General features: G+C 47.5%; 1 protein-coding gene across 6 annotated transcripts in view; it reads right to left on the bottom strand.

The window, feature by feature from the left end:
* Ebf1 (EBF transcription factor 1) overlaps window positions 1-22,588 on the bottom strand; it is a 415,064-nt gene that overhangs the window by 32,536 nt on the left and 359,940 nt on the right. For all 6 annotated transcript variants that reach the window (XM_069993923.1, XM_069993925.1, XM_069993924.1 and 3 more), the window contains one exon: window positions 1,498-1,586. In XM_069993923.1, the coding sequence (XP_069850024.1) occupies window positions 1,498-1,586 (89 nt within the window). The remainder of the gene's footprint in view (window positions 1-1,497; window positions 1,587-22,588) is intronic.

Below are 22,588 nucleotides of genomic sequence, written 5' to 3' on the forward strand. Positions count from 1 at the left end.
TCACCCTTAGGTAAGCAGACTGTTCAGTTGCTCGCCAAGAATAAGTCAGGGGCAAGGGGGCCCCTCTCCAAGACAAAGATGTGGATGTGTTCACACATCAAATGATTGCTCCCTGAGGTCAAGTGCTTTCAAGAACCTTTCGTGCAGGTAGAAAGCAATTCCATCCAACGCAGGCTGTTCTGAGAAGCAGAAGGCTGGATCCAAGAACTGACGGAGGCCAGGCAGAGGACAGGCCGCACGGGCAGTCCCCAGGCTTCCTCGCTCCCTGTTCCCAGGCCTGTCCTGACGGGGCTCTGTCTACACACACCATCACACACGGGTAGACTGGAAGGACAATGGATCTCGCAAGGTGATCCACTAAGAATGGAGGAGGCTAGCTCCATTTTTGTGTTTTACGAGTTTGTACAGACCTAGAAATGGCGCATCTGCAGACTGCGGCCAGACAGCACTGGCGCAGCTGGGTCGTTTTCACTTAGCAGAATTAAGCTTCCTTCAGGAAACTTGACTGCCATTGCATAACTGAATGGCAGGTCTACATAAGTCCATACTGGGAACTTCTTTCACACTGACCTGTGGGTGCCCCTGTGCTCAGTGTAGCTAGGATTTACCGTTGTGATCAGCTGTGTTTGGCCATCCTTCCCACCCAAGACCCCACATTTCTCAAGGACACAAAAGAGATAAACAGCAGTCAACAAAGGTAGACTTCCTTCTTTCTGAATTAATGGTAATGTCTATGTTGGATTTGGTTAAATTTATTTTTGTAGTCTCAAGATCTCCCAGTAGGTTTTCTTTTTATCTTCTATCCTGGCTAGGGAGAAGTACAGCACTACACATAGGTAAAAATTGGTGGTGTTTTGCTTCTGGTATAATCCAGGCAACAGTAGCTCATATGCCGATCATCTTGGATACTCAGGAGGCTGAGCTCTGAGGATCCTTGTTTGAAGCTAGCCTCAGCAGAAAAGTCAATGAGACTCTTATCTCCAATTAACCACCAAATAGGCTAGCAGTAGAGGTGTGACTCAAGTGACAGAACAGATTCTTGAGCAAAAAGCCAAGAGAGAGCAAGAAGCCACAAGTGCAGGCCCTGTACTGGTGTGCATACACACACGGAGTTGGCATAATACACAGATTGATCAGCTCCAACTCTGGATCCATGCTGGGTCGGTTTGATTGTCAACAAATGACATACTCTGTGACCAGGGGCAAGTTAGTTAACCTTTCTTAGCGTCATTGTTTTCTTTCTTAAAATCAGAATGGTCAGCGTCCCAGGTCTCAGAAGGTTACTGGAGGATGGAATGAAGTAGTATGTCCTGCTAACGTAGCATCGCCTGGCACGTGAGTGCTGACTTCTCTTACCCCTCTGTAGTACTGACCACACGAAGCAGAGAAACAGGAATCCCTCATCTCTGCACTGACTCGAATCCGTGGCCGAGCATTTTGCCATTCATTCAGACCGCCTTGCCCCAAACCGTACCCCAAATAGGAGGTAGTCCTGACCTTTGGCAAACGCTCAGGGTCTCCAGGGTGCCGGGGAATGACCTTCTGTAACCTCTGGAAACCATAATCGATGGTGGGTTCATTGAGTGCTGCAACGAAGAAGTCACACAATTAGAAGCTTCTCAGAAAACCAAGCCGAACGTGATCTGCGACACGGAACCTGTGGGAGTGACGTGGAGTCCAAAGCACAATCGCGGTGTGAGCCTGCTCACGAGTGAGGGTGTAGAGGGCTGCGGGGCCCGTTTCCCCCGTGGATGGCCGCTGGCCCCACAGGCCCAGGGCAGCCCGAGGAGCACAGTTCTCTGAACACCGATCCCTTCTTCCATGATTATAGATAGGACACAAAATACATTTCGTTACTTTTGATGGGACTGGGGTTTGAACTCAGCATCCTGGGCTGCTAGGTAAGGCACTTAAGCAGTGCCCAGTCCATTTTACTGTAGTTGATCTCCATTTTGCCCAGAACCAGCCTCAGAGTGCAACTCTGTCACATAGCTAGGATTAAAGGCATAAACCACCAGGCCCAGCTAGTAAAAGGCTTTTGATGTGAGATTTAGGATTCACCTTAGTTGACATTCAGGTCAAAACACCCAAGGGCTTGTCTGTGGCCCCCTCACATCAGAATCAGTGGCAGAATTAGAAGCACTTGTGAGAGGGTAAAACCTGTGCTAGCCCTCCGTTGATAGACTATCTTAGGGAACCTTCTAAGACCCTGGGTAGAGTCTACAAAGAGATAAAGCCATTTTAACACATCTTCCATTCAACCTTTCCATCTGAAATGACAGACCCACTCACTACCATTATTAGAATTATTTCAAGAAAAAGAAACACCTAAACCTCCCTCCAGGAGGACTCCACTGGACTCCTCTTTGCGGCCCTTCTCGGAATAGTCTAGCTACTTCTTTCCATAGCCTGCCATTCACTTTCGTATGAAATTTCTGTTTGCAAGAACTGGGGACAATAGGCCTTGTGCTCCTCTCGGCTGCAGTCCCTGAACTAACATAGGAAGTTAATCGCTCTGTTCTCATTACTTCAGAATCCATCCCAGGCCGCCCGGCACCTTCCACCTGTCTCAGCTGAGAAAGTGGGAAAGATGGCCGCCCATTCACCAGCTGCGTTCCAGGTTCCAATGGGGATTTTAATTTTTTGTATTTCTTTTCTTCTTTAACCAAAGTATTCAACCAGGTATTTTCTCCCTTACTAAGTGAAAAGGCAGTCTTGTATTTCTTACATCCAGCTATACATTAAAAAAAGGTGCCACATTCTTCACTTAAAATGCATTTCCATTAACCTAAATTTTAAAAGTAAGATTCCTACTACTAACTTTAAAAAACTGTATTAAATTCAAATAGATTCCGAGGCTAATGGGAAGCAATTTGTACACCAGCCCAAACCAACCGGCCCGCTTTTCAAAATACAGGTATGATAATCTTGTGGTTTTAAAAGGACATTTAAATTGAAAGACTGTGAATTTAGTACATAATTATACCAATAGAACCCTTTAACTTGTCAACTTGTAAATCTAAAAGGCTATCAATCATTTCTGAGGAGGAAATAAACCTTAAAATTCCTTGATTGACAGGACTTCTTTTTCTTTCTCTCTCACATATAAAGTAAGAAAAAAATGGCTGCATAATCTGGCCAGAAATCCATTTACAAAAGTACACTGTTTTACATGGGCGAGTAAAGAGCCAGTAATTACACCTCCAAAAGACACATAAATCAGACTAAGTACTTTTTCCTCACTTGTATATCTTAAGTCAGAGTGAACTTTGAGTAAGTTTTTATTAAAAACAATTTTTCCCAAATGCAGTGCTTATTGAAGTTGTTAATAGAGTCACAGTTTCATTTAGGATAATGTAATCATTTTTGCAAATAAGAGATTCAGTCAATTCTGCGCCCCCTCCACACACACACCCTTTCCCAAACAGTAAACTTGTCTCTTGTGGAAATTAACTAAAATGATACCCAGGTGTACCAAGTCTCTCTATACTATTATGTGAGTTAAGGCACAATATTTATTATTCCTTCCATTTTATGAATTACTTTCTAAACCCTTGAGAAGATTTTTTTTGAATTAGATTTGTGGAGAAAAAGCCATAGAATTCCTTACACAGAGAATCAGTTACTCATAAAATCCATGGTATTTAATCAAGAAATGCATGAGAGAGACAGGAATGAGCATTAAAGTTTAAGTTATTTTCCAAATCCATCCCTCCTCCCATCATACTAATTGCCAACAAAAACAACCCACCATAAATAGTAGACAAATAAATGTATCATTTTTGTATCTGAACATGTAATCTGCATCCTAAAAAATTCCAACTCTTGGCTTTATTTGTTTCTGTCTAGTCCACCCATAAAAGCTGAATGTGGACCTGCCCCTTTACTTATTTGCATAATGATTCCTATTGTGTTTAGAACTCCGTGGCTATTCATGGAAAGATTGATGTATTGGGAGGGTAGGGAATGTAATGTGACTTTTCTGTCCGTAAAACCAACTCATTGCAGAATGACTGGCACTTAATATCATCAATTAAAAGAATCAATTTAAATATCATATACAACTAATAGCTAAAGAGCTGAGAAGTCATTCTGCTGCCCTGAAGAGTAATTGAATTAGACATATTAAAGTCATTATTCAAAGAAATATAAGCATCTACTCTATTGAGGAAAACTATGAGGTAGAAGACACAGTAAACAACAACAGCTTCTAATTTATTCCCCATGCCTTTATGATTTGCTTTTTGCTCCTAGTTTACATATATTGATTTGCATTCTGTTTAGGTATTAACTATTAGAATGGAATTATCCAGTACTATAGACAAATGCTAACATTATAAAGATAGGCCAGATGTAGTACAGTGTCCTAAATTCAAAGGAACCTCATGATTTTTCTGGTTGTAATGACTAGAGAAAAAAATTAATTACTAAGTGAGAAGGGCCATCTAATAAGGGTGATACTTTAAAAAGCACACACAACCCTCCCCCCTAGAAAGAAGATTAAATATTTAGGATAGAATAGAGTAAGATATAGAATGGAGTAGAATAAAATGTGATAGTATTTAAAACAGAATTTTGATATAGTCCTCAAAATCAATGTTATAGGAACATATCTACTGGCATATATATATATATATATATATATATATATATATATATATATAGCTAGGTTAAACATAGATTGTAGAAACACACACACATATGTATTATGGTTACTTTTTAAAAGAACATGTAAAGAAACTGTTAAAACACAGACTGCAGAAAGTTGTTTCTAAGTCATGATTCTTAGGGTACTTTCCTTCTTTGTGCTGTGTATTTTCTGTTTTCTATAATGAACATATATTACTTTTATAATCAGAGGGAAAGGTTAAGAACAAGAGATTGTTTCTGAGATGGAATCTGACCTGCTTGTATAAAGTAATGACATAAGAAACTATGCCTTAAAAGGGGTCTGTGTACCCTTTAACAACCTTGCATAGGTTATTACAGACCATAAGAAAAATAAGTAGTATACTTTTTCCAGTTGTATAAATATGTGACTATTCATAAAATCTCTTGGAAATCAACAGAGAGGGTCGTGGGGGAGGAATCATAAAGAATAGTATATTTATTTCATCAGTGGGGCTAGTCGTACCTTAGGGACACACATCTACTCTGCAAGAATGTAATATAAAGTTAATTCTTTAACAAAATGACCTCATTGTGTTCAGGCTCAGGAGGCACTGGTAGAAATGGGACTAATCAAACTTTTCCCCCTTCAAACTTAGGACAATTCTGGAATCTGGTAGAAAAAAAGTGAAGACTCAGGATCATCTTAGATTGAAAAAGAAGGAAAGCAGATAAAGCCGTAAGCTGCGAAAGGAATAGAAAGGAAGAGCAGCCTCTGGTGCTGGCTCCTAGCGCCTCATCCATGCTGGTAAAGGATTTCTGAGTGTGTCCTAAATAGCGAGGGATGACAGCACCATAAGGGGGGCTAAGAACCATCCCTCGGCCTGAAGAGAAAAGACCCGATGTGTCACTCCTCAGGGTAAAATGGGCCAAGGTATGCATTTAAATTCCAAAAGGTATTGGATTGTCCACTTATTTGGTAATTAGAGCAGTGTATATCCTGTGCATGTGTTAAACATTTGCAATTTGGTGCCATGACAGCATTAAGCCCTTAAAAATAAACTCCCCGGAAAGTATGCGTAACGGACTCAAGAGGAGAGCTGGGCTGCAGGACTGCAGGACTGGCGCCCAGCACGCACTCCCCTGCTCCCACTGACCTTCCACAAAGGCACACCTCGCCCGCTGCATTCGCGTGTGTACCAGTTCTGGGGTTGAACTCAGGGCCTCCGTGATGTCCCTGAGCTGCTTTTGCTCCAGGCTGGTGCTCTACCCCTTGAGCCAATAATGGCTAAGTAGTTTGCTGGAGATAAGAATGTCACAGACTTTTCTGCCTGGGCTGGCTTCGAACCATGATCCTCAGATCTCTGCCCTCTGTGTAGCTAGGATGACAGGCGTGGGCCACCCCTGTGCCCCCCACGCCCCTGGATTATCTACTAAGGCCACAATATACTTAAAGAAGACACACTTTCAAACTGTAACCAGGCTTTGAGCAGCCACAAACAATTGAATTCACAATGTTTCCACCAGCTCCTTTAAGCTTACTAACTGTTAAGAAAATTGGAAAGTTTTCTGTAAGTACAGAAAGAGCAAGCCTGCAGGACACGCACCACCGCGGCAGAAAGGGTTCGGAGATCTCCCTGCGTGGCCCCAGGATGCGTCCCATGGCCGCGGCCGGCAGTGTGACCAGAGAAAAAATCAAGGACTCAGTCAAACAGTTAAAAGTATAAATCAAGTCCTTTCAGTGTGTTGGGGCTTTATTTAGATTTCTTCCCAAGCTCATCATCCCAGAAGTCCCTGAAGGAAACCAGTAACTAAATGCCCTTTCCTTCTGGACCCACGAGGTCCCAGTGTTCCCGTAGCATGAAATGTTGTGCACAAAGAAAATTTAGATAGGCAACTAAGACTAACCATAAGATTATCAAATTCAACTTAAAACAGCTAATAAAAGGGAAATTCTGACCCTCATTAATATGTAGACTTTCCACACACACACACGTATCCAGAAAATTATTTCAGCAGATTTCAATTAAAATCGTGTAGTCATAACTGATGAACTCAGTTATGAAAATGGACTTTTCTCTGTTCAGAGTGAGCTTTTCTCCTCTATCCTTCTTCTGGAAGGAACTCCTTGAACACTTGCTCCTGGAAACAATGGAGACCCTGGGGCAGAGCCGCGTTCCCAAACACTAGGAAAAGGGCTCAGGGTGCTGGTCCCACACAAGCTCGCCGAGTCCCCAACTTTTATTTTGTAGCTCAGCAACCCACTTCAGTATGCTAACATATTTCGGGGATTTTAATTTCCTTTTTTTAATGGTTGTGTGACATGATGTCATTTTGACTGGAAATGAAATGTAGATATTAGGAAGGTAATATTTATATTCTATTGCCATTTAGTGTCCAAACAAATAGGTAGACTCCTTGCCAAGTAATAAATAAAAGCTCCATAGCAAAGGCAATGATAAAACCAGCACCTGGGTCTCAGCTCCCCTGGTGACTGCTCTGTATTTGAAGCAAAGGAGTAAACAGCCAAGCATTTCCCAGGCAGGCAGATCCATTCGGGGCGGGGGAGGTATTACATACATGTTAGGCTGAGCCTTTTTGTTCTATAATGGCCCATTTTTTCCCTCAGTCACTAAATTAACAAGCAGAAGTAAACAATAAAACAGCAAGTTATCTTCACAAACCTATCTTTAAGAGTGACTTTAAAATATACAAATGAAAAAAAAAATCAACCAGAGGCCCCAACACGAGCCAGAAATGCAGTTAATGAAAAAGTGGATTGCATTTCTAGGCAATAGGGTATCTTGTTACCTGTTTGGTGCAGAAGTGGCGTGCCAAGTTGGTGCACCCACGGAAGATTAGAAACACCCTGCAGGAAATCCAGAGACAAACCTCTCGCAAAGGAGCCCCTGCTTCGAGCAGGGAGCAGGCCGGCGCCAGGTGGCCTGTCTCAGGACAGCTTTGAGGGCTGCGATCCCAATAAAAATGTGTGTCCAGACCTAACTAACATTGAGGCCAAAGGCAAATCTCCAACGAACTTCTTAATTACAAGTCTTCAAATGTCTTTTGAGATTCAAAATTCAAAATGCAATGGTAGCTCATCCCTGGCATCCTAGCTGCTCAGGAAACTGAAGGACCACAGGTCAAAGCTAGCATGGAGCAAAATCCATGAAAGTCTGTTTCTGAAGAACCAGCCAAAGGCCAAGCTTGAAGTGCAGCCTTAGTGATATAGCCCTATCCATAAGTAAGCCAAGCAAGAACATAAAGTCCTCTCTGAGTTCAAGTGCTAGTCAAGCCAATCACAAAAGAGAGAGAGAGAGAGAGAAGAGAAGGCGAGGGGCAGCGAGAAGAGAACAGAGAACAGGAAGACGAGGAAAGAAGGGGAGAAGTGGGCGAGAGGAGGAAGGAAAAGTAGGAGAAGAGAACACAGACAGAAGGAGAGGAGAAGAGAGTGAAGAAAATGAGGGAGGGATGACACTGTTCAAAAGGAAATTTACTCATAACCTCACTCAGGTGACTGTAACCCCTCCGTACACACCTTTACAATAACCCAAGTTTTGGGGGGAAAATAGGAAAGAGGAGAGAAGTGAAGACAAGCAAAGTAGAGAAGAAGGGGACAAGAAGAAAAGGGGAGGGGAAGAAAAGGGAAGGGAGAGAAGAGGGAGGAAGAGGACAGAGAGGAAGAGATAGGTGAGGCAGACAGAAGAGAAAAGAAGACAAGAAGAAGAGAGGTAAAGCAGGGATAGGAAAAAGGAGCAGAGTGAAGGGGAAGGGAAGAAGATGGAGACAAGGAGAAAAGAGGACAGCAAAGGTAAGTGAAAAGGAGAGGAGAAAAAACAAGCAGAGGAGAGAGGATGGAATGAAAGGAATAGTAGAGATGGGAGGAACGAAGGGGCGAGGAGAAAAGAATGGAGGGGGAAGGAAAAAGAATGATAAAGATAAAAGAGGGGAAAGAAAAGTGGAGAGCAAAAAGAACAGAAATGGAGGCAGAGGGAAGAGGAAAGAAGACAAGAGGCAGAAAGAAGTGGAGAGAAGGGAAGAGGGGTGGAGCTGTGAGGGGAAGGAGAGAGGAGGGAGGGGAGGGGAGGGGAGGGGAGGGGAGGGACAGGAGAACTGGAAGGGGAGGAAAGAGCAGAGAGAAGAGAGTCCATGAGAAGACCCAGGAGAGAAGGAAGGGGGGGTGAGGCCGAGGGCAGGGGTGTGAAGACAGAGAGGAGTGGGGAGGAGAGGGGAAGAGGAGAGGTGGGGAGGAAGACAGGGAGGCGAGGGGGGAGGGAGGAGAGGCAAAAGGTAGAAGAGGAGGAAGAAAAAGGAGGAGGGAGGAGGATGAAGGAGGTGAGAAGTAGAAGAGGTGGAGGAGTAGGTGGGAGGAAGTATGGGAGGAGAAGGTGGGAGGGGAGGTGGAGGGAGGATGGTGTGGGAGGGAAGGAGGTGATGGAGGAGGAGGTGGGAGGAAGAAGGAAGAGATGGAAGGTGGAGGAAGAGGAGGAGATAAGGGGAGGAGCTGGTGGAGGAAGAAGAGGAGGAGGAGGTAGTAGGGGAGGAGTGGGAAGACGGGAGGGAGGAGGTAGAGGAAGAGATGGAGGAGAGAACAGGAATAAGGAGGAGGTGGGAGGAGGGAGGAGGAGGTGGAGGAGGACAGGAAGAAGAGGAGGAAGTGGGAGCAGGTGGAGGATGAAGAGAAGGGAAGAGGAAAGGTGGGAGGAGGGAGGTGGAGGGAAGAGCAGGTGGAGGAAGAGGTGGGTGGGAGGAGGAGGGAGGAGTTCAGGAAGACTGTATCTTGTGCACCAGTGGCCATGGTTCACCTAGGAGGCTCTGGGAGCCCTGCCCTCCTCACGGGACTGCAACGAGCCTGCATGAGTCTAGAAACTCACTGTCACAAAGCAGATGCTGTCCTGAGGAGGGACAAGTGTCTGAACAAAAAAGCAGGTCACTGATTTCCTGTGTCCCGCAGAACACAGCTTTGTTACAGAAGCGTGTTGGATGCGCCCTCTTCCTGGGTTAGGCTGCGTGCCCTGGTCAGACATCTTGACTAACATAAATGGTACGCATCTTTATACCCTCTCCCTCCGTAATGGCTGCAGCATATTGTATATGAAGTCACCATAAATGAAATAAATCTCCTATTAATGAGGATGGAGGGGTTTTCCCCCCAAACTTACAGACTTAAGAAGAGCCGCTCAAATTCCTGAGCGAATATGCCATTTCAAGTCCTTTTATACATCCATTTCCTAACTGTCCTGCACCAGACTTGGAGCAATTTGCACATCAACAGTCGCCTTTCAGTGTCAACTGCAAAAGGGTCATTTTTTCAAGTTCCATTTCCTGAACTCCATTCTTGTGTAGTTAGCAGACATCCGTGGGTGCTGGGGAGATGTTAATGATCACGAGGATCCTGAGGATCCGGCAGGGCCATCACGCGGGATCTCCAGAGCTCAGGCTCGCTCAGGAACATGCAGATGCTCACCCACACTGTCGCATGGATTCCTACAGTGTGCCCTCCCTCCACCTACATATTTAAAACGGCCACTTCAATTCACAGGTGGGAAACTGACACAGAAAGGGCAGTGAAGTGTCAAAGATTATAAAAGGTTTTTTTTTCAAAAATTAGTGATCTCTGAGCGAAACAGGAAAAAAATACAACCAGCGCCCATCAGCTGCACTCAGCAACTCAAGGGCAGCGATGGGAGGGAGGGAGAGGGAAGAGGGAACAGCTGACACTGAGCAGAAGGAAAGAAACGCACATATCACCCGATGTAGAAGAAATAGTTGTACTGTCAAAGCTCATAGAATTCACCACCATTATAGACCATGATAATGACAATTGGCCTTGTGAAGGTTAAAATGCGTTTATGACTTTATCACTATCCCATAATACTGTAAAATTCGTGAAATTTATGTAATCTCAATAAAAAATCATTAAAAAAATTAACGGTCTCATTATTTGTTGGTGTTGTTATTCCAGGATGGCTTTTAATATTGTTGAACCTCAATTTGTAGCATATGGATAAGTCTACCAAGCCAACTAAACTGCTTCTGTAGTGACCAGAGAGCATGAAACTAAATTCCTGCACTAACTCGAATCCTGCCCCTCATCCAGGGTTTGTCCACACAGGAGAGCACACAGCATCAACACACACACACATACACTGGAAGAGGCCACCCTGGGGGAGGAGCCTTGCCCTGAGCCATCAGGCTGTCTTCCGGTATCCAGTTCCGACAGGTCTGAGCTCAGGGGGTGATCTCAGGGCTGACGAGTGTATTTTGGGACAGGGGACACACAATGTGATTGAGAGACACTAATGTTTTCAAACCATAATCCCGTGCGGTTTTCTAGATGTTGGGTAAGGAATCCCAGCAGAGAGGAGCAGAGCAGCCCCTCCCTGCCCTGCCTGCAGTGGACGAGGCGGCCCTGGCGTCATTAGTGACTTCCAATCTGCTCATTATTTTGCCACTGATGACACAAGTTGCCCAGTTACTGAGTGTGCAGCTCAGGCTCGGCGTGGCCTTCCGGGGGTGTTCATTTACATCCCCAAACCTGATCCAGTTTAACACTAAAATACAACTCCTAAGCAAACAGCTCAATCTTCATGGGTTTTTTAAACCACTCAACATTTGTCATCTTTTGATTTAAAACAACAAAACCCTTTTGGATTATTAACGATTAGGTTTCCCAGACATGTATGTTCCTTGAAGGGAAAAGAGAAGTGGGATTCTCAGTGCCTAATGGATGACGGTGTTTAAGTATTGAAGGCCAGTGCACTCTGTCCGTCTGTCTTTACATTTAAGGATAAATCTATAATTCTCTTTCTTTCCCTGTGACGTACCTTCTGATAGAACAAGAGTAACATTACTTCTATAATTGTTCCTCAGATTTCTTCCCAGAGAGTTTTGACAGTAACTGTTATCAAAGCTGGGGGGGGGGGGTTCACCCGGCCTGTCTGATAAACATGTTTGTTATGTCCCCACCCCAGCGAGCGCTGTGACACTGGACTTTTATCAAGCCGAGTGTGCTCAGAATGAGCTTAGAACAGCAATTGCCGGGAATAGGCAGGCGATAAACCGCATTGATTTAACACATCTTGTTTTCAATCATGCCTGGATTTTCTGAGCACGCATTTTTCCTGTACTCTGGCTTGTAGCTTTTATCTGACGAGCTGATCCTTTTCACTGGGAAATGAAAAGGTCGCACAATAAGACACGGTTTACTGGAACTTGAACACGCACCAGGGAAAGTATTTTAGATAAATACTGTCAGACATAGTGGAGCTGAATTTCAACAGCACAATTGCTAAACAACAATACTTATTACTCTTCTCGAACAAGCCACCAGCAACGCAGGGCTCTCAGCGGGGGCACGCACCAAGTCAGGCACCACGCCTGAGAAACCTTCCCCGAGCCGCACGAACCAAGCCCGCAGAGCCGTGCTGAGCCTGCCTTGTGATTGTTAATATTAGAGTTTTATGAGACAACTCAAAAAAGCGACTCCCCGCTGGTCACCATAGTTGCTTCCTTTAAAACAGCCAGGTAGAGGAAGAGGTCTAAAGACCAATTGGGGAGAAAAACAATCCCAAAACACGGAAACGAACTTGGCTCCAAGTGGACCACTAACTCTACTGGTGAGAAATGAACGGCTCTGGAAGCAGCGATAGAGAGAGGGAAGCGAGTATCTGGGAGACGCACAGCATGCGGGCCACGGGGAAGCCCGCACCCCCTGAACGACCCCAAACCCAACTTCAGTTGGCCTTTTTGCAGCATTCACTCCACCCGAATGTTATTATCTCAAAACATCTTTGCCCTGACTAGCCAGAATGACGATCTGGAAGCTTCCCCCAGCCTTCTGAGGATACCTGGGCCATGGCTACGGGCACAGCATTAACATCTCTGTTTACAGGACGGGGACGACTCAGCGATCCTCCCAAAGGAAGGCCTGCCTTGGCTGGTTATTAACTACGCACTGTGTCCTAAGCAACTGCGTAGCCACTTCAGAAAAGGAAAAGACACCGAGGCCACAAAAGAAAACCAACATAGTGTCAGGTCTCAGAATAGTCACAGCCACTCTTGAACAGGCGTGTGTTCCTGTTGGGGACCACACGGGACTGCGCAGGTCACACTGCAGGCTAGCCTCGGGTTTGATGAGTGGCGTATGATCTACTATTATCCGTGCAGTTCATGGGACAGGGCCTCTCTAAGTAGCTCAGGCTAGTCTTAATTTGAGATCCTCCAGCCTCGGCCGCCTCAGTGCTGAAATTACTGGCGTGCGCCCCTTGGTTGTTTTTTTTTTGGGGGGGGGGGGTCCGGCGTGGGCCTGAACTCTGGGCCTGGGCGCTGTCCCTCAGCTCTTCAGCTCAAGGCTAGCACTCTACCACTTGAGCCACAGCACCACTTCCGGCTTTTTTTCTTTTTGCTTATGTGGTGCTGAGGAATCGAACCCAGGGCCTCAGGCATGCAAGGCAAGCGCTCTACCACTGAGCCACCTTCCCAGCCCCCGCCCCTTGGTTTTGAATGTCATCTTGACTGTAGTAATTGCTGCAAACCCGGCTTTGCAAAGTCCTGGGACCACCCGAGGAACCCGGTACAACCCAGTGTGGAGATATGAGACCCCGTGGACTGGTGGACTCACGTTCAGAATGCCCCCCTCCCTGGGCGCAGCTCACAGGGCGCACGGGGTTTGGGACAGGGCTCCACTCAGCAGCTCCCGATTCAGGAAATAAATCCTAAGAGGGGTAAGGACCCACTGCATTCCTCTATGTATGACTTATCCGTGTGGTAACGCAAGGAGGACCACACAGCGAGTATTTCACACGGCTTCACCTGCGCAACTTCCACAAAAAGATCCAAGAGGGGCGCCATTATTATTTCCATCCCCTAGAGAAGACAGCTGATGGCTGGATAGACCTAATATCGACAGGGCAGAGATTCAGACCCAGGCGGGCAAAGTCCAGAGCCCTGCTCTTAACCACTGGCACGGCACGCCTAAGCAGGACAAGCCAACCAAGGGTCGCCAACGTGGCACGTGAGCACCAAGGGCTACCTCTAGCACAGTATCTCTGATAACATTTTTTGCTCTTACCTTCTATCTCTGATTTCTTAGATTTTTTCCCCTTCATCTTCTCTTATTTCCTACAGAATTCTATGTCACTTACTCCAGGTCTCATCTGAGACCTGTCCAATAGCAAATCTCCATCCTTGTGTCCCTTCTGGTGTAAGTCATAGCTAGATTTGCATTCTGACTACATCACTCACCAGCTATGTGCCTTTCAGAAAAGAAACTCGCAGTCCTCTGAGTCTTCCTTATCTTGTCCAATGCTAGTGCATAATAAATACTCAACAGGCAGTTGTTTCTATAAGTAGAGCACTTGCCATGGGATACAGGATTGTGTGTAAGCTACAGGCGTCAGTGGATTTATCTACACGGCCTTTACCCTGGAGGTACTCAGCGGGTAAATCTAAATATTCTAGAACACTGATTGTGGCTCACTTGTTGAGGCTCAACCCTTCTTCCCTCCTTACACTAATTTGACATTTCAGCTCGAAGAATTCTCCCACCTCTGATCCTGAAGTAAGACCCCGACATGTGGCTCTTTCTGGAATTGGACACAACAGTTTTAATATGTGAAAACAAAAATAAGTGAGAGACACCAAGCTTGGATGGGGTTTGTTTCCAGACCTGTGATGCTAGACGTGCCTTAACACAATAAAACTGCCTACTTGCTGCATGCAAGGCCCTGTGCTTAAGAAGATGAAGAGAGAGAAGACAGCACAGGTCCTGAGGTTCTGTGACTCTCTGGCTATGGGGTCACTGTGAGATGCCTTGCTGGAGGAAGAAATAATCCAGGAGGCAGGCAGCCTGTAACCAGCCACTCAGGACACAAAACTCAGCAGCATCAGCACAGTCACAACCTACCACATAGAAGAATTTAAAAAACCCCACACAGTGGACTGAGGGAAATAGTTGGCCAAAGAGGATATCTGCCAAGTAGGACGCAGAAGGATCAATAGGAGTTTTTCCTTGGAAAAGTATGGGAGAAATCCAGATAAAAGGAACAGCATGAGTCAAAGTAGAGAGGTAAAAAGCAGGCCAGAGTGAATATTGAGGTTTGGGTAGAGTGGAGAGTTGAAGATAAACCATGATCAAGAATATGGGCCTTGATTGTCTTGGGGGGGGCGCAACACAGGAGTCATTTAAATTCTCCATCTGGCGGCGGGGGTCGGGGGCATGGTATGATCTGTGTGTCAAACACATTATCACAGGGGTCACAGGAAAGGTGGATTTTAGCGTCAGCACTACTGAAGTAGTCCACATGGGAAACTGAAAAAACCTAAGGGGGGGAGGCGTGTGAGGAGAAGGCAGATGGCTGTCAGAGGCATTTCACAAGAGAATTTGCACGACTTCAGCCACGTGTCAGATGTGAGAGGTAGGAAGAGCGGACGCCACCTCTGATGCACCCGCTCACCTGCCTGGGCAGGGGAAGCCCTTATTTAGTGAGGGTTTTTTTTTTTTTCCGTGCATGAAGAAGACTATATACAGCAAGGAAAAGCCCAGGCGTTTGGTTTCAGACACATTGGATTTCAGGTGTCCGCAGGATACCCAGGTAAAGCTGATCGTCAATGGCTGGAAATAAAGCACAGAATCTCAGGACAAAGATCAAGGACAGAGCCATCTGTGGGTCACACCAAGACACAGATAACAGTGACACCATCCGGTGAGAAGAGATCTGGGGACGCGCAGCCCCGTGGGGAATGCCAACAGGTTCAGGATGATGACAGAGAGATCCAGAGATTAAACAAACATACAAAGAACCAAGGGCAGGCCAGAAAGATAGAAAGGATACTGTGGAAGAAGAATGTCCCTGAAATAAAAAATGAGGAACTCAAAATGTAAGGGAGTCATGAGCAACACCCCATGCTGCCGGGTAACTGGCCAGTTGGGATCTGAGGAGGAGTTTTAAAATGGACGATTGTGCAGTCAGTATGACAGGAGGTGGAAACTTGAATCTAAAAGCTCCAGCTTGCTTTTGCCGCAGTCACTCTCACAAGGGTCTGAACTCAGGTGAGTGCGGACAGCGAGCTTGTTTGCTCACTGTAGCTCCTCATCCCAGGAGGCGTAAGAGAGTTGGAAGAAATTCAGCCCCACATGGAAGACACCTCGGTTCCAAAATGTACAGGTCCCCAGAGAACAAAGTTCTGTTGCCCTTCCTGCAGAGCTGTGAGAATTGTCCAGCATTCTCCTCTGCACGGCTGGGAGGTGAGGTGAGGACCGCCTGGCCCTGTGGCTCTCCCGCCCCACCGCCCGATGCCCCTGTCCTTCAAGAAGCCCATGGGATGAAGACGGCCACAGGGCGCACCCCACTAGTCAGTTTACGCTTCCGCTCGCGTTCCTTCTGCACCTGCTAGCACGAAGTACTGACGAAATGCAGCGCACATGCAAGGGGAACTGGATCTTCCCCTTTGGATCTTGGTGGTCTTCGGATTGGTCCCTAGTGTCTCTTGATCAGTAGGTGTCTGGTTCAGCAGCTCCCCTGTTCGGGCATTACTGTGGACGGTGGCACGCGGCCGCTTCCTCAGTGACCCTGGCCTTCCTTACAGAGTGAACGTTACAATCTCACATTCGTTGCTATTAGCTCAGGAGATGTTGGAAACCAATTTTGAAAAGCAAGTAATAAAGCACCACATAAAAAATAATGGTGTAATTACTTCTTGGTCAGGTTAAACCTACTGTGAGGATAAAAACCAAAGGGAGCACGGAGCATCAGAAATGCACTTGCCGTAAACTCGACCCCGGCCAGGAGATGCGCACTGTGTCCCCCCCCCCCCCCCCCGCGCGGCTCCAGAAGACCACGCGTGCCTCGCGGCATTACCGAGCATCCATGCAAGGCGCTTTAATGAACGGATCCCACCAGTGCCTGTGCAGCCCCCAGCCGCTGGAGAGACTGGACCCAGGGCTGGATTACTGACATCATTGACCTGCGGGCTCTAGGATTCTAATTCAGATTTAAGCCCTAAAGAAAGAGCTTCTAGAAACTGCATCAGAGGGAAATAACCCTGCTACTATCAGGTGTTCTCCAACTACACAGGAAAGAAAAGGCGGGAGGTGCTCATTGGGATGGCAGCCACACTGACCCGGAGGAGGTGAACGCCTGGTCACCTGCACACAAACCACAGACAAGCCCGCCTCTTCCCGCAGGCCAAGAGTCTTTCACTTGTCAGCCAAGGGACAAAAGAGGTGTTCCGATACACTGGCCAATTCTGGGTGCCGGAGGAGGATGCCACAGAACTCACAGTGCTGCGCGGCTTGGTCCACGCTTCAAGTTCGGGCCTGGCTTGTGTTGCTCTGGGCTGCTCCCAGCTTTTGGAAGCTGTGTGGTTCGTGTCTGTGGCCCATGGACTCAGTGACAATGGTGTGTGGGAACGCGGCCCGTGCTCAACAGCGCCCCCCGCCGCGCTCCTGTGCTATAATTTCTGCAGGCCCACGAAGGGTGTCACCAATGTCCAGTGTGGAATAAAGATTCTCTCCCGAGAAAGGCACGTGTATTCACACACCGTCCTTCCGGCAGGATGCTGTGTGGGCTGTCAGTTACAGCCCAGGCTGATTCTCACGCGTGGAGGTGACATTTCAATGAGGACAACTCAGAGGGAGATGTAAGCAGCCATACATGGGTAGTGGCTTAGCAGTGGGTGTAAGCTTTCTGAAGGGCCAGCTGTTGCCTGTGGGTGGAGAGGAAGAGGACTTAACCTGAAGGACAGACGTACAGAAGGGCGCCGGCGGCTCATGCCTGTCATCCTAGCTACTCAGGAGGCTGAGATCTGAGGATCACAGTTCAAAGCCAGCTGGGGCAAATAAGTCCATGGGACACGGACTAATCACGGAGCTGTGGCTGAAATGGTAGAATGCTAGCCTTGAGGCAAAGGAAGCTCAGGAGCAATGCTCAGACCCGGAGTTCAAGCCTCAGGGCCAGCACACATGCACACACCCACACACGTCTAATATGAAGGTGAGGGCTTTCAGAAGGAGCCTCGTGGGCACACAGACCGCTGCTCACACCTCCGTGTTCCCTAGACTAGTGCAGAACCACACCAAGGACGCCGGGGTTGTCAGCTTTCAGAAACGCCATCTAGGGCTGGAGGAGACATTTGTCCTACTAAGGCTGCTCTGCACCGTGTCTACTTCTCCCTAGCAGGAGACACTGAAATTCACTCACACCAAAGCTTCCTTAGCCCCGCCCAGCCCCGCCCTGCCCCGCCCAGTGGTGGCAGGGAACAATCAATGCCTACAAGGCAAACGCAGGACCCTTCCCCTTCACGCTGCTGCTGCTGCTTTGCAGTCCACCAGCCCTGGGGAAACGCTGGCGCATGCAGAGGAAATGAAAATGCGTGTTTAGCCTCAGCTGTGGCCCCGCGTCACCCGAGCCACTGTGTCAGAGTTGTCACTGCCTTTCCCCAGGGTGGAGCGGGTCTGCAGGAGCAGAGATCTGCTCAGTAAATGGCTGACCTGGTCCCAGATGGAAACCTTTTATGATTCCATTGAGACAACAGGTACCGTGACCCTTTAAGGACAGCATCAAACATCCTGGATTGCATTTTTCAAAAGCTACCCAGACAACTGTTAGGTACAAATTCATTTTTCTATATCTCCCTTCTAACTCCGGAATTAACAACTTAACCTTGAAGTAATCATCTAGAGGGCCAGAGGCACGCCTGTCCAATCAGCTTTCGAGTCTTCTTGTGCACTGAATGCCCTTGTGTATAACACACACACACACACACACACACACAAGCTTGCAGCCTAAACGATCAGTGCAAAATCAACAACTAGTTAACAGTTCAATCACAACTGATGTCAAGTGAAGGAAGGTCTTCTCCACCGCCCCTCCACGTAAGCCACAGTTAAGGTGAAAAAGGCCATTTATGAAGATGTGATACATGTTAGCCCATGTGAAACCTGCAAGGAAGGATGCCTATGAGCGACAAGCAGAGGAACAGAATAGAAAATCTAGGTGTCCTAAGAAGCAGCAAGGGTGATGGGGAGGCTGGGGGGAAGACATTTAAAAGCAGCAGCGTATTCAGTATATCGGAGAGAACTCGGTTCAAAGGCACATTTGCAGGCCTAGAAAGGCCAGAAACAACCATAAGCATCAATGCCAGGCTGATTAGCCATGGCGGGCAAAGTGTGGGGAGACAGCAATTCCAATCTTGTTTTCATGTGCCCAGTTATCCCCAACCCCCCCTGCCCCTACCCCCCATTGGTCGTGGGGCCTGAACTCTGGGCCTGGGGGCTGTCCCTCAGCTCTTCAGCTGAAGGCTGGCACTCTACCACTTGAGCCACAGCGCCACTTCGGGCTTTTTCTGCTTATGTGGTGCTGAGGGATCAAACCCCTCAGCATGCAAGGCAAGTGCTCTACCACGGAGCCACCTTCCCAGCCCCTCATATGCCCACTTTTAAATGATTAAGGCATGCAAATAAATAGGGAAGTATGACCCATACAAAGCAAGAAATAGATCTCTAAGAGGGGGAAGAGGAGGAGCAGCAGCAGCATCACCTGAACATTTTTCTTCTGGTAACTTGTTTTTGTTTTCAATACACTAAGTGCTCCCAATTCACAGGTGAAAATCTTGAGACTGTCACTCTGGAGGTGAAGGATTTGGCTTTTCCTTGCATCTGTGGCCAACATCCAGCCACTCTTTCCCACATTCTCCTCATAGGAAAGATCAGTCTCTACAACTTGCTGGCCTGTCACACACCAGATGGCAGCCAGCACTGGTGGCTCACGCCTGTCATCCTAGCTACTCAGGAGGCTGAGAGCTGAGGGTTGAGGTTCAAAGCCAGCCCGGGTAGGAAAGCCCATGAGACCCTTATCTCCAATAAACTACTCAGAAAAGCAGAAGTGGTGTTGTGGCTCCAGTGGTAGAACGCTAGCCTTGAGTACAAAGAGGCTCAGGGACAGCGCTCAGCCCCTGAGTTCAAGCCCAGGACTGGCAAAACAAACAAACAAAAAACAGATGGCTCCACATTTTGTAAAATGAGTGCTAACTGCAAGGAACAACAGAAGCCCTGCGATGGCTTCACCAAGGCTATTGTGAGCACAGCTAGCCATCGCCAACATGGCCCTTAGAGATGCTTCGCCAAAATGTCCAAGATGAAAAATACCTATCCCGCATTCCCTGTGTCACACAGTAGATGTGAATAGCCCCAGCGACTGAGCACAGTCGCTCTGCATCAGAGACTGTGCCCAGCACCACAGAGACACAGTCCCCCACCCCCCCCACACACACACACCCTGCCCGAGTCCCTGGCTACCTCTCAACGGCTCAACCGCTGTCACCATTTTTACAGAGAAGAGCTCAGGAATGACCGTCCTGGGACTTGAGTTCTGGGCCGTGGCTCTGGTACTGAGCCTCTTTTGCTCAAGGTGAGCGCTCTACCACTTGAGCCAGAGCACCACTTCTGCTTTTGGTGATAAGAGTCTCACAGGGACTTTTCTGCCTACATACACTGGCTTCGAACCACCATCCTCAGATCTCAGCCTCTCGAGTAGCTAGGGTGACAGGCGTGAGCCACTGGTGCCCGGCAAAGCTGACATATTTTGCCCACGTTTCACAGCACAAAATGCAGAACAAGATTCAGAGTCGCAGTCTGTCTCTTCTGCCTTCCTGGGGCTCCCCAACCTGCTCACATCCCCCGTGGGAGGATTTAGCTGACTCTGCCCAGCCCCCTGAGCTCAAGCTCCAGCACTGGCACACACTCATGCGTGTGTACACACATGGACACACACATGCGTGCGCACACACACACACGATACTTTGAGCAAAACTACCTGGCTTTCATGTGACAAATACAAATGTTTACACCCTATACTAAACAAAGACTAGGTCTAAGTAAGACCGAAGTTTATAAAGGGGAATACTCTAGAAGCCGTATTTTTGAGGGGTAGGGTGGTGAGGTCACCCACAAAAAAGAAAAAAAAAAGATGAGAAATAACACACTGCTCCATTACCGCCTTTCACGCTTTAATCGCACCTGGTGACTTTTCCTTCATCAAGGAGCTTGAAAATGGTACGGGGTGTGGAGGCCGCTCTGGGGAGCGCAGGTGAAAGTCTGATATGCTTTCTTCATTAACTGCTCCTGGCCCAGAAATGAGAGGAAAGCTACTCTTCCTGGGGAGTCTTTTAAGTGAAGAACTCATCTTAATTGAATGCGCACATCAGCTCGCTATCTCTGGATCCACCGGCCATTAACGCCCCGTTCCGTTCGTAAGGAGCGCCTTCCCGGCCTTTCTGGCTGAGCTGGGGCTGTGCACAGAGGGCTGTGAGATCCGGCAGGAATACAGAAGGGACAGGAGAGAGAGGGAGCCAGAATATTAAGCACTCGTCTTCACAACCGAACGAGCGTTCTGGGGCTGAGCAACAGCGAGCGCAGCAGCAAATAATATCGCCTGTGAAAACCTGCCAGCACCCAGGGCGGCTGAGGCCGAGGCCAGGGGAAGATGAGCCGCAGGCTGGGGACCACACGCTCTGAAAGAAGAACGAGGGGGGGGGATGCAGATCTCTCTCCTGCAATCTTTGGCCCCATCTGAAGTTTAACTCTCCAGGAAAGGAAGACCTAAGCAGGAGTTGCACCCACTGGAGCCACACAGCCAATTTCTGTGGGAGAGAGGAGGGGAGGAGAGGAGAGGGGAGGGGAGGGGAGGGGAAGGGAGGGGAGTCTAGAGATAGTGCTATGACAGTGGCATCTGGGCATCTCGTACTGAGCATGGAGCTTGGTAAAGTCAGAAGGGTGTGGGAGTCGGCCCCCTGCGGATGGGCTCACACTGCAGAGTTCGACGCGTAGAAGACATGGGCACATTTAGCTTCCTGCCATGTGGGGACCACGTGGGCCTGGCAGAGCCCTGAACGTGGGCACGAGAGCAGTGGAAAACCCCAGGAAGATCTGTCTCCAAAACCATCCAATGCCATCTTCTCAGACATCCTGCTTTGGCTTTGGAAATAGAAATCGGACAGTATTCCTCTTGGCCAAGATTCTAAAGCCAACAATGGCTGCGGCCCTGTACACACAGAGGAGGGTCCTCCTCACCTCGCTGTAGCCCTGACCTTGGAACATCTGCGTTGAGGACGTCAACTCAGACAGCCAACTCCCGGAGCAACCTCGGCCTGAAACCCATGCTTGCTGGGAGCCGGCGCTCATGTGGTTCTCAGGTATTGCGATTAGGTTAGGATTTGGAGAAAGCAAATGACATTATTACAGGAGAGAGCTAAACATATACTGAACACCAGGAATTATGAGTTTCTTCTGTGTGGCAAGAATAGTTTCCTTGGCTCTGGGGTTTAGTAATCAACAAGGGAGAAGCTGAAGGCCAATTCTCCGCGTTTCATTAGCCTGCCAGAATATTTAAGAGGTCTGGGCAAGGAAAACTAACTCTCCCACACTTGTGCTGATCTACGGTTGCAATAGACAATGTCCCAATTTGAGTATTAAATTATCTTTCCTCCTAATGACACCAGTATGGGAAGTTTATAGAGAGTGTTCTCCACAGCCGGCGATATGGCACATTGGATTTTATTTCCCTTTGAGCAGTGAGATTGTGGTTAGCAGAACATCAGTGAATCTAACATCAATCCTCTGTCCAAAAAAAAAATTATCTCATGAAGGCCAGAGACGGGAGGCAGAAAAGAGACACACCCGGTTGCAGATAGGAAAATTCAGAGAGAAACTAAAGTCAGTCCTGGAAACACAGAAGCCAAAGCTCTGCTGGTATTATTAAGCGCCTCCCATTTTAATATTAAACAATAGGACACTTACTGAAATACCAGATCAATTCTTAAAAAGAGAGCTGTTCCCAGTGGGTTTATTTGTGGTCCTATGCCCAACTCCATTAAGACAGGGTCCCTGTCTTGAGCAGAGAGTGTTCAAATAAATGGTAAGAGAGGAAATAGCTTCTATTCTGTTTACTTTATTACTATTGATTTCTGAATTCCCTCCAAT

This window comes from Dipodomys merriami, unplaced genomic scaffold (assembly GCF_024711535.1).
Source record: "Dipodomys merriami isolate MVZ:Mamm:240054 unplaced genomic scaffold, mDipMer1.0.p SCAF_44, whole genome shotgun sequence".
Lineage (NCBI taxonomy): Eukaryota > Metazoa > Chordata > Mammalia > Rodentia > Heteromyidae > Dipodomys > Dipodomys merriami.